General features: G+C 42.1%; 1 protein-coding gene across 1 annotated transcript; it reads right to left on the reverse strand.

Annotated features, from left to right (window-relative positions):
- Positions 1-3,547: 3,547 nt before the first annotated feature.
- Positions 3,548-7,121, reverse strand: LOC120433084 (zinc finger protein 512-like). The gene is made up of 6 exons (XM_039598633.1): positions 6,960-7,121; positions 6,567-6,764; positions 6,370-6,471; positions 5,865-5,927; positions 5,362-5,460; positions 3,548-5,042 (listed from the first exon to the last, which is right to left on the reverse strand). Exons 1-6 carry the CDS (start codon positions 7,098-7,100, stop codon positions 4,278-4,280), a joined length of 1,368 nt encoding a protein of 455 aa, XP_039454567.1. The 5' UTR covers positions 7,101-7,121; the 3' UTR covers positions 3,548-4,277.
- Positions 7,122-18,653: the final 11,532 nt, after the last annotated feature.

Raw genomic sequence — 18,653 nt, forward strand, 5'->3', positions numbered from 1 at the left:
TTGGTCTGTTTACAGATGTTACATGGCTACTAACTGACTGAACCTTTATTTAAATCTGGCCTTGACAATACAGGATATTGAACTGTTCTTTTTTTTTTTTTGAAGAGGTTTAAAAGTTGAGTCAGAAGATATCAGTTTTCATCATTTGTCACTTCATTAAAAACACTTCACCAACAATAAACTACTTCAGCTCCCAGCATTACTTCGAGTATGATCACTGAACTGAAACCTCTTGGAAAACAATCACTTAACAGGAGGAGGTGAGGATCAAATCATGTTTTACATTACTAATATCAAATGGAAATCTTGAGCACCTCTCACTACTTCTTTCCAGTTAAATGGAACAGAAAAAATTAGAATAAAAACTCACACTAGAAGTCAGAGTTGTGCTCCAGCATGAACAGATACGGGTCTACAATATAAGGACAGGAAGACAGCAGGAAAAAGCAAAGTTTGAACCACAGTGACAAAATAGCAAAACCTTAATAGTTTAGTTATGGTGAAAACATATTTCAGTGTTATCCCATAAAATGCAGAGCTTCAGTTATTAAATAGGTCAAATGTTTGGTCAAATAGAAAAGGCTGATGCAAGTCTGCTTTCATTTGTGCTGTGAAACATGCCAAAGTGCATGCAGCGTGATAAGAAAGTTGATCACAAATATGACCGCCATAAAAAAGGGGGGAGAAATAATAAAACATAAATTGTCTAATTTTTCCACACAATCCTTCTAACCTTTGCTTAATATTTTGTAAGCCACACTTTTAGGTCTCTGAAGACTGATTTGAAATTGATGTTATATTTTTAAACCACAACATCAACGCCTCACCTCAGCTGATAAGGTAACTTTGTGCAATCTTTAGCAATTCAGAACAACAGCTCTGTAAACCCCGATGAATGTTCCAGTTCAATGATGTTACTGCCCTGTATTAACCTGTAACACATACACTGATGTATACAGTATGTTGTCTGATATGATTTTATATCAGAACTTTATTTTAATCGAACATAAAGCAGATAAAGGTGTTCAGAGTCATTTAGAGTTTAGTAAGTTTAGGAGTTGTTTCCTCTCCACTATCAGCACTGTTTGCAGCACCTGCAGCAGAGTAGCATTACAGTACAGTAGGTCATGGTGTGCTCAGAAGTGTCTTAGTGGTAATAAGCTTGTGTAAGGCATTACTGGAAAGTTCTGAATGGAATTCCCCAAATTACCATTTGCAGAGAAAGGATGATGATGATGGAGCTGAAAGGTAAGTAAAAAAGAAGAGGAACCCAGAGAAGTTTTATGGATGGAGAGGGAGATTGTTGGTGTGACTGAAGAGGATGAGAATGTGGAGGATGATGTGCCGTGGTAACCCCCGAAAGTGAACACCCAAAAGAAGGAGAAATATTAATAATTTTACCTGTTGAGCTTAATTGAGCTCATTTGTTTTCTCTTTAATTGGGCTATTTCATCGAGCTATTTTAATTCATTTGAGCTATTTGTTACAGGTGTTTTACTGTTTTGGCTGCTCCAGCAGCTATCGGTATCAGTTATCTTGTAAATTAGTTGGGCTCTAACAAAATTCTACATTTGTGACTTTTATGTGTAGATTATGTTGAAGAATATCAGCAATGTGCTATTGTCTTTATTATAGAGCTCATCATGACAAAAATGTTTTCGTCCATCATATTACAATACAAAAATTCATATATTAAGCAAACCCTCAATATTTTAGACAGAAAGTAGGCTTTACATTTGGAGAGTTGGACTGAATCGAATTAAGATTGCACAGGTGTACCTAATAAAGTGGCCACAAAGAAAATGCAATCTCCTATGAAGGTAGATGCTGTAGATACTGGCTTCACTTCATGAGATCACAACCCACAAAGATAGAAACTACTGACGTAAGTCTTATAATTATTTCCTCTTACATACAAACACCATCAAAAGAAATCTGTAGTGGTTAGTGACAAAGACAGATATAAAACTAAAGTAAAATTAATGTTTTAAAGACTTTTCAGTCTCAACAGTCTAAAAATGAGGAAAAAATACTTGCAAGTAAGTATGTAGAGGTCCTGACACAACTCAGAACCAAAGGCTCGCCAACGCTTCTCAACATTAACAGAGAATATCAATAATAAAAATAAAAAATAATGCTTTTTCTAATTTCAGACTAAAACAACACCAACTATTCAACCTAAAGGCATCCGATGGAGGGTAATGAGTTAAAGCACTGTAAAAAATCAAACACATTAAATACGGTCATGGGTATTTTTCTTTTTACATAATTTCACCAACTAAGAGACAATTTGTGTTAAATGGTTCATTTATCCAGCTCTATGGGAGTGCAGAAGAAAGGGAAGAAACAAGAACTAAACACATTTATACATTCAAAATAAATTTGTAAAAAAATATGCACATTTGTAGGAAAACATCACAGAACTGACTGACGTGACAATTTCCCACTGTAGGAGATACAAAACACAGAGTACATAAACATTAGGCTACATGCTGTCGGTTAAATAAGAGTGAATATCCTTCATGTTACATGATAGTTAGCTTCCATTCATCACACCCGAGTCAGCTGCATTTATGTCAGTGGAGGAGAGCTGGAGAGGATGCATGCACTCTGACTGCATGTCTGCACAACATAATCAAATGTGACATAAAAAATATAAAATAAAGAAGTTTTTTTTGGACATTTACTGATGTTTTTCTTTTTTTTTGGTAGCAGGTGACCAAACGCCATGTTGCTGGGAGCGGCCAGCCCAGGTTTGAATCCGACTCGTCTCTCTCTCCCTCCGCTTTCCTGTCACCTTTCACTGCACCTATCTAATAAAGCCAATAAAGAAACACAGCGCATAACTTGAGTTAAGATTATTTTTAACTGCTGAGGTTGAACTAGGTTTTGGCAAATAAAGGATTCCTACATTTCAACAAAAATAAAAGAAAAAAAATCATGTCATGTCACTCACGGGTTAAGTTCTACTCAAACTATGTTTGTTTCTGTTTCTTGGTACATAACAAATTTTCTAAGGTTTCCGACTATTCAGGTTACATCAAATAATCCTAAACCAACAGAGCTTTAATTAACCGGGGGGGTACATCCTGTAGCTACCTCCACTAAGGAGGCTGTGTGCTTGGTTAATCTGAAAGTTTGTTCACAGGATTAAGAAAAATGTTACGGATTTTGTGTGCATGAAATCTTTACCAGAGGTAGGGCCTGGCCCAGTTTAGAAGTGATTGTAGCAAAAAACTGGACATTTTGTGCCATATATTCACTAATATAAAAAGCAAAAAAATAAAAGAAATGTGTAATATGGCCCTCAAGTTCTCAAGTAATTATCACAACATTATCAGGATCAAGAGATTCAGTTTAGGAGGGAATTTCCAGCTGTGTTGGTGATACGTGGTTTCAGACTGCTCATGATTTCTCTGTAACTGATGGAGATGAGCTGCAGTGATACAATGGACACGATTAACTGCTTAAGCTGCACTTAATAAGAATAGTACTGATGTTTCCAGTACACTTTAGGAAATAACGTGTTAGTTGATACAATGTTATTTTTATTTCTTTCATTTTACATTAGATTTGCTTCACTGCTACGTATATGTCACATGTACATGCCCAAAGGTCTGTAAACTGGCAGCAGATTTTACTTAAGAATGGCAACTAAATACAAAATTATATTAAAAAAAAATCTGAAATGAAAACAATATCAGACAGACAGAAGAATCCAAGCCAGTGAACGGTGATCCTGTCATTTCCAACATTACTTCACCAAGGAAGGTGATCAGTCATAATTAAAAGTGATGAGTAGTATGAAGTTATACTAATCATACTCGAGAGGCACAAAATGTCTTCGGAGAGCGTGACTAGACAAGTACAAGTAAACAGTCCACCTGGCAGTCTCTGTTCAGGTTAACTTTTGATGTTAAACATGAAAGACAAGAAGAGTTTTATGAAACCTTTTAAACAATAAGATGCTTAAAGTTGGTGAAAACGATCTGTTACAGATAAGCACACGATAAACTACATTTCTCAAGGTTATACAACGACAACCATTTCAAGACAGAGAAGCAGCCTCTGGAAACGAGCAGTCTGAGCTTTCCACGCTCACAGCTTGAGCTTGTCTTCACTTCCGAAAGGTTAGTGGATTTAATTGTCTCAGTTGCCGTCTCACAGGTTTGTCTTGTGGAAAACTTATGCAGATGTTTTTCTTGCTTCACCTTTTTTTCACTACTTCCATTAAAATCAGCTGCAGACATTTGAAATGTTAAGGAAAGTGTGTTTTTTTAGGTCTTTTTAAGTGTTTCTCTGTCGCTTTCCAGCCTCAGTGAGAGGCCCATGATGCCCGGTCGTTTCAGGCTCCACTGGTCAATCTGTCTCTGCCGCTCCTGCTGCTCGACCTCCGATTCACTCGATGAGCTGCCGGTATTGCTGCTGCTACTGCTACTGCTGCTGCTGCGCCCACAACCTCCGCCTCCGCTGCTACCACCAAAAGTGAAGCAATCCTTCTGCTTCCTGTCAGCCTTCCCCCTCTCTCCTACATCTACTCCTCTTTCCTCCTTCCCTCTCCTTGTATCCTTCACCATCCCACCGCTGTCCTCCTCAGGTTTGTCAGCCATTTCCATTTCGATCGGGGCCTGCTCCGGCCCCAGCACTCCTCCTCTGTGGTCCATATCGACCCACACTGGCCCCGGAGGAGGCTCCAAACTGGTGTACTGGAGCATCGGCTGTTGGGGCTGGGGGTCCACTTGTGGACGGAGGTTCTGCCTCTCTGGATGGAGGTACTGAGTTTGGTGTTGGAGGTGATGCAGCGGCTGAAGTGGGTGCTGCAGAGGCTGGTGCTGGAGCTGGTGCTGCTGCTGCTGATGGTGGTGGTGTGAGTGGTGTTGATGGTGCTGCTGATGATGATGATGATGAGGATGATGCTGCAGGTGATGATGGTGGTACTGATCAACAGTCTGCTTATCCACATCACGGATGACCTCTTTGGGCTGGTTTTTAAGGAACTTCTCAAACTTCTTGGAAGCTTTTTTGTTCGTCACAAACCAATCCTGTTGAGATACACGCAGCATGAAGAAGTGCTATTATATAACATACATTTAACTTGCATTATTTATTATTTATTGCATTATAGGCCAGAAGGGAGCAGCTCGTCTGTTTGCAAAAAGAAGTCTGATTCTGCTGTTTTAAGTCTGAGACATCACTTTATTCATGACTTTAGTAAAAACTTTCCTGATGAGTTTAAACAACTACACTATGGAGCTGCTCATATCCAACCCTTGATATAGAGTATATGCATTCATGGTAATGTCATCTGCACACAGTTACACAAAGAAGGCTCAAGCCAGAAACTTGTGAACTTTTCATTACCTGTGCATGGACAGAGTTGATGTGGTATTTCACTCCACTTTCAGAGTTAAATTCTTTATTGCAGATCAGACATCTGTATTTACCGGCCTCAAAGTCGCCCTGAAATCACAACAGGAAAAAACAGCCTTGAAAAGATTATAAGAATTTAATGCATATAAAGTATTAACTGCACATAGTGCACTGACTTTTATATTTCACTTAATGGTCTGAGTAACTGACTGAATAATTTTACAAATACACACATTTTCAAAATTCTGTTCAAAGCAGCTTTTACAAATGTAATACTTCATTCTTTAATTTACAGGAATCATCCAATAAAATTGAGGAGCAGTCCAGATGAAGCATTAGAAGGGTTTCCCAATTTTAAGATTTCATGCTAATACATTGATGAGTTTCAATTTAATTATACCTGGTGTCATTTAATGTATTGCTTGTCCTGCAAAGTTTGTACCTTATGTGTGCTACATTGTTATTTCCTAAACAAAGAAAAAAAGATGACAAACCCTCGTGCAGAGTCCCAGATGAGCTTTGAGTCCAGACACACTCGTGTAGGTGCAGCCGCAACCCTGAGGACGACACACATTATGTTATATTATGGGCTTTGAATGCTGTGTTAACCATCTGTTCTCTTTGACATCATACACATCCACAGGGATTACTTCTACATACACTGACCTCTCTATTTGAAACTTCGGCCATGTTTACTATGAATGTTCACCAATGCAACAGTGCATATATGACAGAAAATAAAGAAAAATATAAAATATCTCCATATATCTCTTTAAAAACGTACATTTACAAAGAGAAACATTTCAGGTTATTGAAAAAACTGAGTTTTTATACAGAAAGACTGATAATCTTCATGGCTATATTTTTATTTTAAATGAATTATAGTTATACTAATTATACTTGTTCTTGACATCTTGATCCAATTACTCAGATAAGAAAAGAAATAAGTCTGCTGATTTCACTTAAACAGGTAAAAATAAGACTAGTGTTGTTTTCTACCTGGTTGGGGCACTGGACTTTCCTCTGCAGCTTCACCTCATTCTTCCACTTCCTCAGCACCTCCTGGCTGAAGGCAGGGAGGCCCGGTCGGGCATATTTCAACTGAAAAGAGCGTCAGGAGAAAGAAGAAACGCATTTATGTTCAGTATATACTCAATTTTAATCCACAATTTCAGGCAAAGTGAATCTTCTCTTACCTTCTTGTCATCTGGTACCAGGTCAGACTGAAACTTCCTCTTGGGCCAGTCTTTGGGCAGTTCATTGTTGGCGATCTCAGCCAGGTGGAAGTTGGCCACCTGGGCCGAGGCTCTCTGCACCCTGCCGCTGGGCGTCCTCTCTGGATTAGCCTCCCTCTGGGCCTTCAGTGCCTCATCTTCCTCAGTCTTCTGTGGTGTCTGGATGAACCAAGAGAATAAACTTAGTGAAGATGAGGCACAAAGAGTTTCACAGACACTTGAATTAAAAGGACAGGTGACAAAACTAGGCTGGCATCTTGTCTAATTGTCTATTAATTTAAATTTGAATGTAAGAGTATTAACGAATTACAATTTTTATAGTATTTAGTGGCTTCGATGACATATGTGACTCACAGGAGCATGCTCTGATTTCAGGTGATACTCCAGACCAGCCTTGGATTTATAGGTCTTCCCACAGTGAGAGCAGTTCAGCAGCATTTTCTCCAGCTCAGACTCCTCCTTTCCACACTTCTTCATGTGATACACGTAGCCCATGATGCTGGTAAATGCAGCGTTACAACCCTATAAAGAAAAGAAAAACATGTTTTTTCACACCACCGGTTTAATCTTTTATCTTATCTCCTTTCTTAAAACAGCACATTATGTGCACCTTTTACCTCTTTAGAGCATTTTAATTTGCCCAGTCTCTTCAGGATTTTACGTAGCTTGTCTTTTATGGCACGGTCATCCAGGTCCTTGGCATCATCAGCTGAAGGCTACAAAAATAAGAAAGCAGGAAAAGGTAGCAACAAACTGAGTAAAACCATAATAAACTAAACTAAAACTAAAAATGTTTATTTCTGAGTAGTCTTACCAAGTGGCTGTGGTCAGCCATGATGTGATACTTCATCCCTGTTGAAGACTTGAGCTGTTTCCCACAGTGTTGGCAGGTAAAAGGTTGCTACAGATAACAGAGTGACACACTGACTTTTTCATTTGGTAAAAATTTAAACCAGCAAAGAACACATGCAGAATTTATGTTATGGAAATATTAGTCAGACTACGTTTTCCCAGTGCAAATGTAAAGCACAAAACACACTACAGACTCATTCTTTTTTAAAAAACTTGATGCTTAATATGAAGAGTGTGTGAACTGGTTTCAGTGCAGAATGTGTTTCATAGAAAATTGACATCCTGGAAAAAATCTCCGTGAATCGCTACCTTATCGTGGTGGAGGGGTTTGTGTGTCCCAGGGATCCCAGGGGCTATGTTGTCTGGGGGCTTTTGCCCCCTGGTAGGGTCTCCATATGGCAAATTGGTCTTGGGTGAGGGACCAGACAAAGAGCGATTCAGAAGACCCTTATGAAGAGAATATCGAGGGAACAGTTTACCCTGCCCGGGATAGGGTTACCGGGGCCCCGCCCTGGAGCCAGGCCCGGGGAGGGTGCCCGAGGGCGAGCGTCTGGTGGCCGGGCCTTAGACCACGGGGCCCGGCCGGGCACAGCCCGAAGAGGAGACATGGGCCCATCCTCCCGCAGGCCCACCACCCGCAGGAGGCGCCATAGGGGTCGGGTGCATTGTGTGCTGGGCGGCGGCCAGGAGCGGAGGCCCTGGCGGACTGATCCCGGCTGCCAAGACTGGCAATAGGGACATGGAATGTCACCTCTCTGGTGGGGAAGGAGCCTGAGTTAGTGCGTGAGGTTGAGAGGTACCGGCTAGATATAGTCGGGCTCACCTCACGCATGGCTTGGGCTCTGGAACCAGTCTCCTGGAGAGGGGCTGGACTCTGTCTCAGTCTGGAGTTGCCCCTGGTGAGAGGCGGCGGGCTGGGGTGGGTATTCTAATATCCCCTCGGCTTGCTGCCAGTGCGTTTGGGGTTTTTCCCGGTGGATGAGAGGGTTTGTTCCCTGCGCCTTAGGGTTGGGGAACGGGTCCTGACTGTCATCTGCGCTTATGCGCCCGAGTGGCAGTTCAGAGTACCCAGCCTTCTTAGAGTCCCTGGGGGGTGCTGGAAGGTGCCCCATCTGGAGACTCTGTTGTCCTGCTGGGAGACTTCAATGCTCACATGGGTAACAACAGCGAGACCTGGAGGCGTGATTGGGAGGAACGGCCTCCCTGATCTGAATCCGAGCGGTGTTTTGTTATTGGACTTCTGTGCAAATCACAGTTTGGCCATAACGAACACCTTGTTCGAACATAAGAGTGTCCATAAGTGCACGTGGCACCAGGGCGCTCTAGGCCGCAGAGGTCGATGATCGATTTTGTAATCGTATCACCAGACCTGCGACCATATGTTCTGGACACTCGGGTAAAGAGAGGGCTGAGCTGTCAACTGATCACCACCTGGTGGTGAGTTGGATCAGGTGGCGGGGAGGACGCTGGACAGACCCGGTGCACCTAAGCGCATAGTGAGGGTGTGCTGGGAACGTCTAGCAGAGGCCCCAGTCCGCGAGATCTTCAACGCACACCTCCGGCAGAGCTTCAACAGCATTCCGAGGGAGACTGGGGACATTGAGTCCGAATGGACCATGTTCAGCGTCTCCATCGCCCGGCTGCTGCATTGAGCTGCAGCCGCAAGGTGGTTGGTGCCTGCCGTGGTGGTAATCCCCAACCAAATGGTGGACACCAGAGGTGAAGGGAGCCACCAGGCTGAAGAAGGAGTCCCATCGGGCTTGGTTAGCCTGTGGGACTCCGGAGGCAGCCGACAGGTATCGACAGGCCAAGCGGAATGCGGCTCGGGCAGTGGCTGAAGCAAAAACTTCGGGTGTGGGAGGAGTTCGGAGGCCATGGAAAAAGACTTTCGGACTGCCTCGAAGAGATTCTGGCAAACCGTCAGGTGTCTCAGGAGGGGAAAGCGGTGCTCTACCTGCACTGTGTATAGTGCTGGCGGAGCGCTGCTGGCGTCGACTGAGAAAAAATTGTCAGGCGGTGGAAGGAATACTTGAGGACCTCCTTAATCCCACTGACACGTCTTCCGAGGAGGAAGCAGAGTCTGGGGATGAGGGAATGACCCGCCAATTTCCGGGGCGAGGTCACTGAGGTAGTTAAACAACTCCTTGGTGGCAGAGCCCTGGTGTTGATGAGGTCCGCCCGAGTTCCTGAAGGCTCTGGGCGTTATAGGGCTGTCCTGGTTGACACGCCTCTACAATGTTGCGTGGAGATCAGGGGCAGTACCCTGGACTGGCAGACCGGGGTGGTCCCCATCTTTAAGAGGGGAGACCGGAGGGTGTGTTCCAACTACAGGGGATCACACTCCTCAGCCTCCCTGGGAAAGTCTATGCCAGGGTGCTGGAAAGGAGAGTTTGTCCGCTAGTCGAACCTCGGATACAGGAGGAACAATGCGGTTTTCGTCCTGGTCGCGGAACACTGGACCAGCTCTTTATCCTCTCAAGGATACTTGAGGGTGCATGGGAGTTTGCCCAACCAGTCTACATGTGTTTTGTGGACTTGGAGAAGGCATTCGACCGTGTCCCTCGGGTGTCCTGTGGGAGGTGTTGCGGGAGTATGGGGTGTCTGGCCCATTGCTACGGGCCATTCGATCCCTATACAACCGTTGCAAGAGTTTGGTTCGCATTGCCGGCAATAAGTCGGACTCGTTCCCGGTGGGTGATGGGCTCCGCCAGGGCTGCCCTTGTCACCGGTTCTGTTCATAATTTTATGGACAGGATTTCTAGGCGCAGCCAAGTGGCGGAGGGCTTTCGCCTGGTGGCCTCAGAATCTCATCTCTGCTTTTTATGGATGATGTGGTTCTGTTGGCTTCATCAGGTGAAGGCCTCCAGCTCGCACTGGAACAGTTCGCAGCCGAGTGTGAAGCAGCGGGAATGAGGATCAGCACCTCCAAATCTGAGGCCATGGTTCTCAGCCGGAAAAGGGTGGAGTGCCCACTCCGGGTCGGGATGAGTTCCTGCCCCAAGTGGAGGAGTTCAAGTATCTCGGGGTCTTGTTCGCGAGTGATGGGAGAAGGGCCGGAGATCGACAGACGGATTGGTGCTGCGGCTGCAGTGATGCGGACGCTGCACCGTCCGTCGTGGTGAAGAGGGAGCTGAGTGTAAAAGCGAAGCTCTCAATTTACCGGTCGATCTCGTCCCTACCCTCACCTATGGCCACGAGCTGTGGGTAGTGACCAAAAGAACGAGATCGCGGATACAAGCGGCAGAAATGAGCTTCCTGCGAAGGGTGGCTGGCCTCTCCCTTAGAGATAGGGTGAGAAGTTCGGCCATCCGGGAGGGGCTCAGAGTAGAGCCGCTGCTCCTCCACATTGAATGGAGCCAGTTGAGGTGGTTCAGGCATCTGACAAGGATGCCTCCTGGGCGCCTCCTGGGTGAGGTGTTCGGGCATGTCCCACGGGAGGAGGCCCAGGGCAGACCCAGGACACGCTGGAGAGATTATATCTCTCGGCTGGCCTGGGAACGCATGTGGTGTTCCCCGGATAAGCTGGAGGAGGTGGCTGGGGAGAGGGAGGTCTGGGCTTCTCTGCTTAGGCTGCTGCCCCCGCGACCCGGCCTCGGATAAAGCGGATGAAGATGGATGGATGGATGGAATATTTAAAAAGTTTTTGGTCATTTAATATCTACATTAAGAGAGAGAGGGAGATATGGCTGCTTAAAAGTTATGAACTGAATTAATTCAGTAAAAGGAGACAAGACGACTCATGTCACTATGAGGAAGTGAGCAGGAAGTCGATGCTGTGTTCATCTCTGAGACTGTCTCATTTGTGAACGTGAGAGCAAGAACAGAGTCTGAGAGAGACAGAGAAGCACGATGGCTGCATTCACATGGATTCAAATGTCTTCATTACTGATACTGATGCTTCAGTTTAAAGGTAAGTGTACATAGAAACACATTCAATTAATAAACTGCATTATTATCACAAGTGTTACTTCTTTATTCTTCCTTTAACTGAGACTGTCATGGTTAACTGTTTGATTTTAGCTGACTCTTGGAAACTTAAGTTGAAAACTAAACTTGTGTTGTATTTAAAATTAACTTCACATTATCAACATAAAACTCCTATTCTTATATTCCGTCATATAGTAAACATGATACAAGGTCAGCATAACTGTATCAGTACTACCTGGCTCTTCAGTGATTCAAGCAGCTCAGTAGAACTCTTTAACCTTGAGCAGATTACAGAAGCCAAACCTAAATCAGACAGATTGAGTGTTTCTGCAGACTGTTCTCTGGTTATAAAGAAGGTCACAGATCAGGATGTTGGTCGTTACACCTGCAGACAGTTCAAAACAGCAACAGGATCACAAGAAGGTCCAGGCATTATGAACTGTAAAAACATCTGAGACTCTTCTGCTTCTGTCAGACTCCACTGATCAACGACATCATCAGCTCAGCACAGACATGAATCCACTGCTGTTTAAATCATTTAAGTTTTGATTTATTCTCATATTTAGAAGCCAAAACTTGTTTTCATGTGCAGTTTAATTTATTATAACAGTAATAACTTTATTTATAGAGCAATTTTCAAAACAACAGAGTTAAAGCTTCACAGTTCAAATAAAAGCTGCACACTGAACATAAGTGTACAAGTGTTAAAACATACAGAAACATAAACACACACATAATCAGTCATACTGACAGACATTCATCCAATATACACACATAGATGCATGTATGGTTTCAAACTATGGCCACAAATGAAGTGAATGGATTAAAACAATAACAGAGTCAGCCAACCTGATTGACTGAGGAAGACTTCCACAGTTTGTGCGCTACAACCTCAAAGCATCACCTCTGGTTTCAAAATCAGAGTGAGGGACAGTTAGAGGGCCCTGGTTAGATGATCGGAGAGGCCGACTGCATTGAAAAGATGTTATAAGCTCTGCTATATGAGCATGTAGAGCCTTATATGTTAATAATAGAATTTTAAAGTGGATTCTGAATCTCACTGAAAGCCAATGAAGGGATGCAGCAATAAATAAATTCATACAGCAAAATTCACATATTTTTCCTTTCTTTCTTTTGTGTTTTGTGTTCTTTGGTGTACAATTTAACCTCCTAAGACCCAAACTCTCTCATGGCATGCATTTTTAATTTTTCTTTGCTATTTGGGCTGATTGGGACCTAATGAATGTAAAAACAAAGAATTACCAGATTTGTTTTTTGTTGTTGTTGTTTTTTTTTTACCAGAGCTTTGTTTCTGAGAAGAATGACATCCACATATGAGAATATTCATTTTAAATTTTGATAGAAGAGTGGCAGTATAATTTCCTCCTAAGTGGATATCAGGCCCTTGTAGAGCAAAATTTAGTATTTTGGTCTAGACAACCCAAAATGTAATGTCCACATATGTGGATGCCAGGTCCTAGGAGGTTAAGGTAACACACTGAGATAAAGTCATGGTCTCTGTAGTTCATGTCCCCTGTTTTTCAGTTCAATACTGCCACCTACTGGTGCAGGAAAAAAGGTGGGGCAGATGAGAGAAATGGGGGGATGAGGGGAAGTAACGAAGAACATCTTCTTTTTTATGCTGGCCTCAGTCTTTGTTTCTAAGGCAGTTTATCCAACAAGCTAAACAATCAAGTATTTTCAGGAAGACTCAGATGAGAAAGTTGTTTAATTTTTGAATTTACTGAGTGAAGTTAGGAAGACCAGCTATCAGAATAACAGGTTATTTAATGGTGTTTAATTGTTGGTCTTGATGCTTTATAGACAGTAACAATAACTAATGTTATGTTCCAGATGATCACATTATTATTATCTGTAAATATTTCTTTTTATTTGTGTGTGTGATAATCAGACTAAATCAGATATAAAAAAAAAAAAATGGTTGTTTGCTCTGCGTTTGCCTGCCTGGTCTCACACCAGATGAAAATGGGTTTCACCTTTCTCTGTTCTTTTAACCACAGCACTAGAGGAACACACACACACACACATACACACACACACACACACACACAGACACACACACACAGAGATGTTTCTCTGCCTGGTTAAAATTTGCTACAGGCTCAGCATAAGCAGCAGATTTAGTTTGGTTCTTTAATGAAGCACAGCAGCACAGCTGTAGAGTGTTGTGTGTTTTAAAGTCGCTTTAATTCTGACTGTCATGTACAGTGTCCAGCTGGACTTTTAGTTTAAACTTGGTGAATTTGTTAAAATTTCAATTTTTTTTTTTACTTTACTGGGAAGTTTTATTTTTCCTCCTTGCACTGAAAGGCAAAGCTGGTGCATTCATCCATCCATTCATCTATTCTCCTCCATGTTTTCTTTTAATTGTTTAACAGGGCACGAGTGGATTGTTTGGTCAGCAGGAGGTTTTGGGTTCATTATTTAATTTTGTTCTATCCTTGGCTATAAAGAACAAAGGCTAATAGTATAAATATTTTCTAAAATTATTGTGGAGGCAACATCTTGCTTTTTAGACTGCAATCTGCAGCCTGTCAAGTTTTGTTGCAGTTCATTTACTCTCATTTACATATTATTATAACTATTAAGCCTAGGCAAGGCAATTTTATTTGTATAGCACACTTTCAACACAAGGCAATTCAAGGTGCTTTACATGATTAAAATAAAACACATAAAATAGAACATAAATCACTTTAAAAGTAAAAATACAATAAAACATTTACAAGAAAGCATTTACAATAAAACAATAATCAGGACAATAATTTATATGAAAAATTAAAAACAAACAAGTAGAGAGCCTAGGTGACCCTCTAACCCAATATATGAAAACTGGCGATAAAAGGGCCACATCGGTCCTGCGAAAGGTTTCTGTCCGGCCCCCAGAATATAACTGAATTCAGGAACAGCCTACTTCCTCTGTTTACTTATTTTTTAATGAAATAAAACGAACATCATCTGAAAAGTAGCTTGTGACATACTCTGCCTTGAATCAAAAACAACAATAAACTTTCTCCTCGCATTAGGGGTTTTTTTGTAATTGTTGCACTTATTTTGTTTATCATTTTTCACAAGGTAAGTGCAAGCCTCGCACATCCAGAAAAGGAGAATCAGTTACTCTTTATATCGCATTAAACTAGCCTGCCATCCAACGAATAAATATAAATAAAGTAAAACCAAGAAAGTCGAAAGACAAAAATACTCACATTTGGTTAATGAAAGAAGTTACATTTTTCCTCTGACAGTCTTTTTGTTGAACAGCTTGACAGCTGTCAGGGTTAGAAAAATTGGATTGGCTGGGGTTGTTCTGGCTTCTCACTGACATTATTATGTACCATCTGTGACCACAACACACATGCAGACATTCAAGGCCACACACACACACAGTACACACGTGCACACACAAACAAACACACACACACACACATATAATACAGCAAGAGTATATGTTTGTTTAAGTGTCCTTTTATGTTTTGTTACAGGTGGAACCCGTTGAGTTTTATGATGTGTGCTCTATCCTTTTTAGAATTTCTCCTATTTTCCAAACTTTTTCTGTATTTGTCTGTTTTTTCTGTTTGCTTCTTTCCGTTGCCAGCTCTATCCCCCTCCTCCACCTGTCAGCTCTGACATTGCTAAAATACAAATATACTAGACATAAAAAGTAAAATAAATAAATAAAGTGAATTAAATAAAAAGAAGGACTAAGAAGAGGAGCCTTTAGAGAGTTTACCGAGCTCCTCTTGGCAAAGCAGATGTGTTCGGCGCAAAACTTCATTCAGATCATGTTTCTGGTTGCGAAAGTTCTCAGACAGGTAAAATAAATGAGTTTTGATTTGATCACATATTTAGAAGCTAGTTTGTTTGTTAATTTTCACACTTTGTTTCTATTCCTGATCTCTGCTTTCTCTCTCTCTCTTTTAGACTGGCAAAAGACGCGAGTTTTAATGACATTTACAACTGATGTTAAGCTGCATAATATAACTTAAACGTCTGTAATCATTTCTCTTTATTTAGGCTTTATTAAAATAATAATAAATTAAAAACAAAATATTTTTGATCAAATTTTATTGTATGTTTTGAAACACTGCCTCTGAGACCTCACGCACACCTGATCCATCCACCACAGATCACAGTACAAGCTAACATCTGTTATTTTCTCCAGTTTGACTTCCTGTTCTTTCACATTCAGTATTGAACGTTTACTCTGCTGGTTTGAACAGCTCTGTTTGTACTGAACTTGTATTGTTACATTTCCTAACATGCATCTGCTTTCATTGTCAATATTACATGATTCCAATTTATACTCACACAGCATTAAGATAAAAGATAAAATGGACGAGTTGAAATTGGTGTGAATCCTAAAGACAGTTCAGTCTCACACTCATCAAACTGTTAAACATTTATCTCCTAAATGTAATCACGTCATCATGAAATCTACTGAGCTGCTGCTGTTGTGGCCACGATCTCACCAAAACTCTTTCACTTCACTTCTTGGGGTGAAAAAAAAATCAAAGCTGCAGTGAAATGGGGTGGCTGTGGCTCAGGTGGTAGAGCAGCTCAGCTACTGATTGGAAGGTTGGTGCTTTGATCCTTGGCTTCCTCTAGTCTGCATGTCAAATGTCCTTGGGCAAGATACTAACCCCAAGTTGTTCTCCAATGTGTTCATCAGAGTGTGAATGTTGGTTAGTTTGCACTTGCATTTAGAAGTGCTTGTATGAGTGGGTGTGAATTGGATGAATGAGCCATGTTGTATACAGTGCTTTGAGTACTCCGGGAGAGAAGAAAAGCGCTATATTAGAATCAGCCCATTTACCAAACAAATCTCAGAAATATGTTATCTAACCTAATGCTTACTCTGGATGCCATTACCTTGGCCTCCAGTAACACTGTGAGGAACCTTTGAGTTGTTTTTGACCAGGATATATCCTTCCATGTACCTATTAAACAAATATGTAGGACTGCTTTTTTTGCACAATATCTCTAAAATTAGAAATATCCCGTGATGCTGAAAAACTAGTTCATGCATTTATTACTTACAGGCTGAACTACTGTAATTCATTATTATCAGGATGTCCTAAAAATTCCCTGAAAAGCCTTCAGTTGATCCAAAATGCTGCAGTAAGAGTACTGACAGGGACTAGAAAGAGAGAGCATATTTCTCCTGTATCAGCTTCCCTTCATTGGCTCGCTGTTAAATCCAGAATTGAATTCAAAATCCTGCTCCTCACATACAAGGTCTTGGAAAATCAGCCAACATCTTATCTTAATGGGTCATGATCTGAGCAAGTGTCTGGTATTTTCCAGCTTGGGTCCTGTGTCTCCCTGTGTGCACCCACCTGGGTGGAGCCCTGGTTCCTCACTTGTTTCTCCCACCTGTGATCCATCAACAGCAATCAGCTACCTCACAGTGTTAACTCGGCCTTTATGCTCTTTACCTTGAAATTGCCCTCGTTTGTTTGTTCCACCAGTTCCTTTGCCAAAACTCCAATTAATCTCACCTACAGTGCAATCACCTGGATGCTGGTTGCTAGTGATGAATCCTTCAGAAGCAGCAAAGCTAATGAAAAAAGGGTTCATTACTCAAAGCTTTTCAACACAGTGCTCTTTGGCGCCATGTTGTGGACAAAATATGAAAAGCAGCTTGAATCTACAACTTGATATGAACTGCTTGATAGTGACTGCCCACTCTACAGAGCTGAGTTTACAGCTTCTGTTTAATATCATGTGACAGTTCTGTGTGATATTGGGCTACCACTGTGGTGCTTTGAACATGTATTTTTTGTGGGGGGAGGAGGGGATAACTATGTTATGTCTGTTTGATTAATACATTTTTGATGAACAAACTTTCTTTGTTTAAACATGAGCTATAGTGTGTTCTCCCTTTGTTTGACATCTTGACATTTGAAAACATAACTGACAAAACATCCTTTATAATAATATAAAAACACTCTTATAGTAGTTTGGGAGTATGCTTGTGCTGTGAGGTCCTGCCACTGCGTGGGTATGTAGCCTCTCCTTAGCTCTGGATTTAACCACCATCCCTCTGTTTCAGTTGACTCTCGCTAAGTTCTCCACGTCACCTGTCTCATTTCACTGTGTTCAATAAATGTCTTGATGCAATCATCCAGGTAAGTAAATCTCCAAAAGTTGATTCTGCTCATCTGGACGTAGCGTTTTCAGTGGGAGAAACTTTTCGTCACTCATCCAAGTGACTTCTTTAGTCTCAGCTGACTGCAGGTTTCCCCAATCTTATAAACAGTACATTTGCATAATGACTGAAACCAGCCCACCGAAGGAACAATGGGCTGGGAGGCTATGGGAGGATATGAAAAGTGGCAGGTTAGCCTTCTTAGACTGTGCGATTTCCATCAGTAATGGGGGACATCTAAAAGCTGATGTGTACCGGAAACCTACGCATACAGATCAGTATTTAAGCTTTGACTCTCATCATCCACTGGAGCATAAACTGGGTGTCATCAGGACGCTACAACACAGAGCGAACACCATCCCCAAAGACTAAGCGGCCAGGGAAGCAGAAGAACATCACATCAAGAAGGCCCTGAGTAAATGTGGTTATTCCAGCTGGACTTTTGTCAAAGCTGGGAAGGCACCAAAAGAAAGCTCCAGCTGATCCAGGAGAGAAGGACAACCGCTGACTAAGCGAAAACCTGTAGTCATCCCGTATGTGTCAGGAGTATCGGAGCAGCTGAGATGCATTTTTTCTAAACACCGGGTCTCTGTGGCTTTTAAACCCCAAAACACGCTGCGTCAAAAATTGATCCACCCAAAGGATCGGGTCCCCCGACACAAACAGAGTAACATAGTGTACGCTGTAAGTGCCAGGAGGATTGCCAGGATTTATAGATCAGGGAAACCAAACAACCTCTGGCAAAGCGGATGGCACAACACAGAAGAGCCACCTCGTCAGGCCAGGACTCTGCAGTCTATTTACACCTACAGGCCAGTGGACACTCTTTCAATGATGAGGATGTGCACATCCTGGACAGGGAGGAACGCTGGTTTGAGCACGGAGTCAAGGAGGCCATTTACGTGAAAAGGGAAAGACCATCTCTGAATCGAGGAGGGGGCCTAAGGGTACATCTGTCACCGTCTTACAATGCTGTGATTGCAGCCATTCCCCAACTCTCTGTGAATGGTACTCATGGCCATTGATCAGTGTTCTTTGATCAGTGGTTGTTGACCAATGATCATAAGAATTTGCATAATTATGATGAAGGAACTGACCTCCCA

This window comes from Oreochromis aureus, linkage group 15, assembly GCF_013358895.1.
Source record: "Oreochromis aureus strain Israel breed Guangdong linkage group 15, ZZ_aureus, whole genome shotgun sequence".
Classification (NCBI taxonomy): domain Eukaryota; kingdom Metazoa; phylum Chordata; class Actinopteri; order Cichliformes; family Cichlidae; genus Oreochromis; species Oreochromis aureus.

What these genes read in the sequence shown, in the direction of transcription:
- LOC120433084 (XM_039598633.1), bottom strand. Translation starts at nt 7,100, where the DNA reads ATGGGCTACGTGTATCACATGAAGAAGTGTGGAAAGGAGGAGTCTGAG. An exon ending in TGAAATCAGAGCATGCTCCT is followed by an intron (nt 6,765 to 6,959) that starts GTGAGTCACATA and finishes TGGTTCATCCAG; the next exon opens with ACACCACAGAAGACTGAGGA. An exon ending in TCAACTCTGTCCATGCACAG is followed by an intron (nt 5,043 to 5,361) that starts GTAATGAAAAGT and finishes GTATCTCAACAG; the next exon opens with GATTGGTTTGTGACGAACAA.